The sequence below is a fragment of the Bison bison genome, unplaced genomic scaffold, assembly GCF_000754665.1.
Source record: "Bison bison bison isolate TAMUID 2011002044 unplaced genomic scaffold, Bison_UMD1.0 scf7180017849959, whole genome shotgun sequence".
Classification (NCBI taxonomy): Eukaryota; Metazoa; Chordata; class Mammalia; order Artiodactyla; family Bovidae; genus Bison; species Bison bison.
Window position 1 is genome coordinate 15,147 of NW_011480532.1, and position 1,697 is coordinate 16,843.

The 1,697-nt window shown below is 45.3% G+C and overlaps 1 protein-coding gene across 1 annotated transcript in view; it reads left to right on the forward strand.

Moving 5' to 3' along the window:
• ZC3H12B (zinc finger CCCH-type containing 12B) overlaps positions 1–1,697 on the forward strand; it is a gene marked incomplete at its 5' end in the record, with an annotated part of 9,877 nt that overhangs the window by 7,545 nt on the left and 635 nt on the right. Inside the window, 1 exon segment of the mRNA XM_010848295.1 lies at positions 812–1,697. Within this exon segment, the coding sequence (XP_010846597.1) occupies positions 812–1,697 (886 nt within the window).

A 1,697-nucleotide genomic window follows, 5' to 3' on the forward strand; every position in this document is an offset into this window, starting at 1 on the left:
AATGTATGGCAAAAACCACTACAATATTGTAAAGTAATTAGCCTGCAATTAATATAAATAAATTAATTTAAAATAAAATAAATAAATATATATAGTTTTCTAGAGTGCTTTCATGATCTTATGCAAGTCCCTGTGACACAAAGTTTATGAGCCTAACAGTAAGTAAGACATATGCTGCCTGGTCTGAGGCAAATTTGAATGTTCACTGTTTTTGAATAATCATTTATTTATAAGACATCTAGGTGTTTGTTCTCAACTATCATTTATTCATATCATAGAATATTTCATGTTTACTATCTTCATTTAATCCTCACAATGACCTTATAATAAAGACATTATTATGAACCTTGTTTACAGAATAGGAAAATGAGGCACAGAAATTAAAAATCACTTACCAAGGTCACATGGCTAGTAAGTGGCATAGCTGGAATTAAAGCTCAGATCTGACCAGCCTCCAGGCCAATGCTCTTTGCACTGAACCACTCTGCCTGCTACTGCTCTACACTGCCTCAGCATGCACGTTATGCCTAGACAAAGTTGTGAATTTCAGGAAAATGAAGACTGTTCAATGACAACTCTTACCTTTCCCACTGGAGTTTCCTCCCTAGGTTTCCACTTCTTTCCTCTCCACTCACAGTGTGTGATGCCACTATGGTGTTGTCTGTCTCCCGTCTTTAAGAACAGTTAGTTTTATATCTTAAACCCCAAAAGTAAAACTCTAACCTGAGTGATCAGATTGTTAAAACAGCCTCTGGCACAGAGAGTTGCACCACTGTGAGAGAGAGTCTTACCCCAGGGCATTATTTTTCAGGCAAAAAATGCACCTACGGCCACAAGTGCAAATACTACCATCCGGAGCGGGCCAACCAACCGCAGCGTTCGGTGGCTGATGAGCTCCGCATCAGTGCCAAACTGTCCACAGTAAAAACCATGAGTGAAGGCACCCTGGCCAAGTGTGGCACAGGGCTGTCTAGTGCCAAAGGTGACATAACCTCAGAAGTCAAACGCGTGACCCCCAAGCGTCAATCGGATCCCAGCATCCGGTCCGTGGCTGTGGAGCCTGAGGAATGGCTGTCCATTGCCCGTAAGCCTGAGGCCAGCTCTGTCCCCTCACTTGTGACTGCTTTAAGTGTCCCCACAATCCCACCCCCCAAAAGCCATGCAGTGGGTGCCCTCAACACCCGTTCAGCCAGCAGCCCAGTGCCAGGATCCTCTCATTTCTCCCACCAGAAGTCCTCATTGGAGCACATGACTAGCATGCAGTACCCACCCATCCTGGTTACCAATAGCCATGGGACCCCTATTAGCTATGCTGAGCAATACCCAAAGTTTGAGCCCTTAGGGGACCACAGCTACTATTCAGTGTTAGGCGACTTCTCCAAACTGAACATCAACAGCATGCATAATCGAGAGTACTACATGGCTGAAGCAGACCGGGGGTTGTATGCCCGGAATCCCAACCTCTGTCCTGACAATCGTATGAGCCATACCAGGAATGACAACTATTCCTCTTACAACAACCTGTACTTGGCTGTAGCTGATACTCATCCTGAAGGCAGTCTGAAGCTGCATCGCTCAGCATCTCAGAACCATCTTCAGCCTTTTCCTCATGGTTACCATGAAGCCTTAACGCGAGTGCAGAGCTATGGCCCAGAAGACTCTAAGCAAGGCCCCCACAAGCAATCAGTCTCCCACTT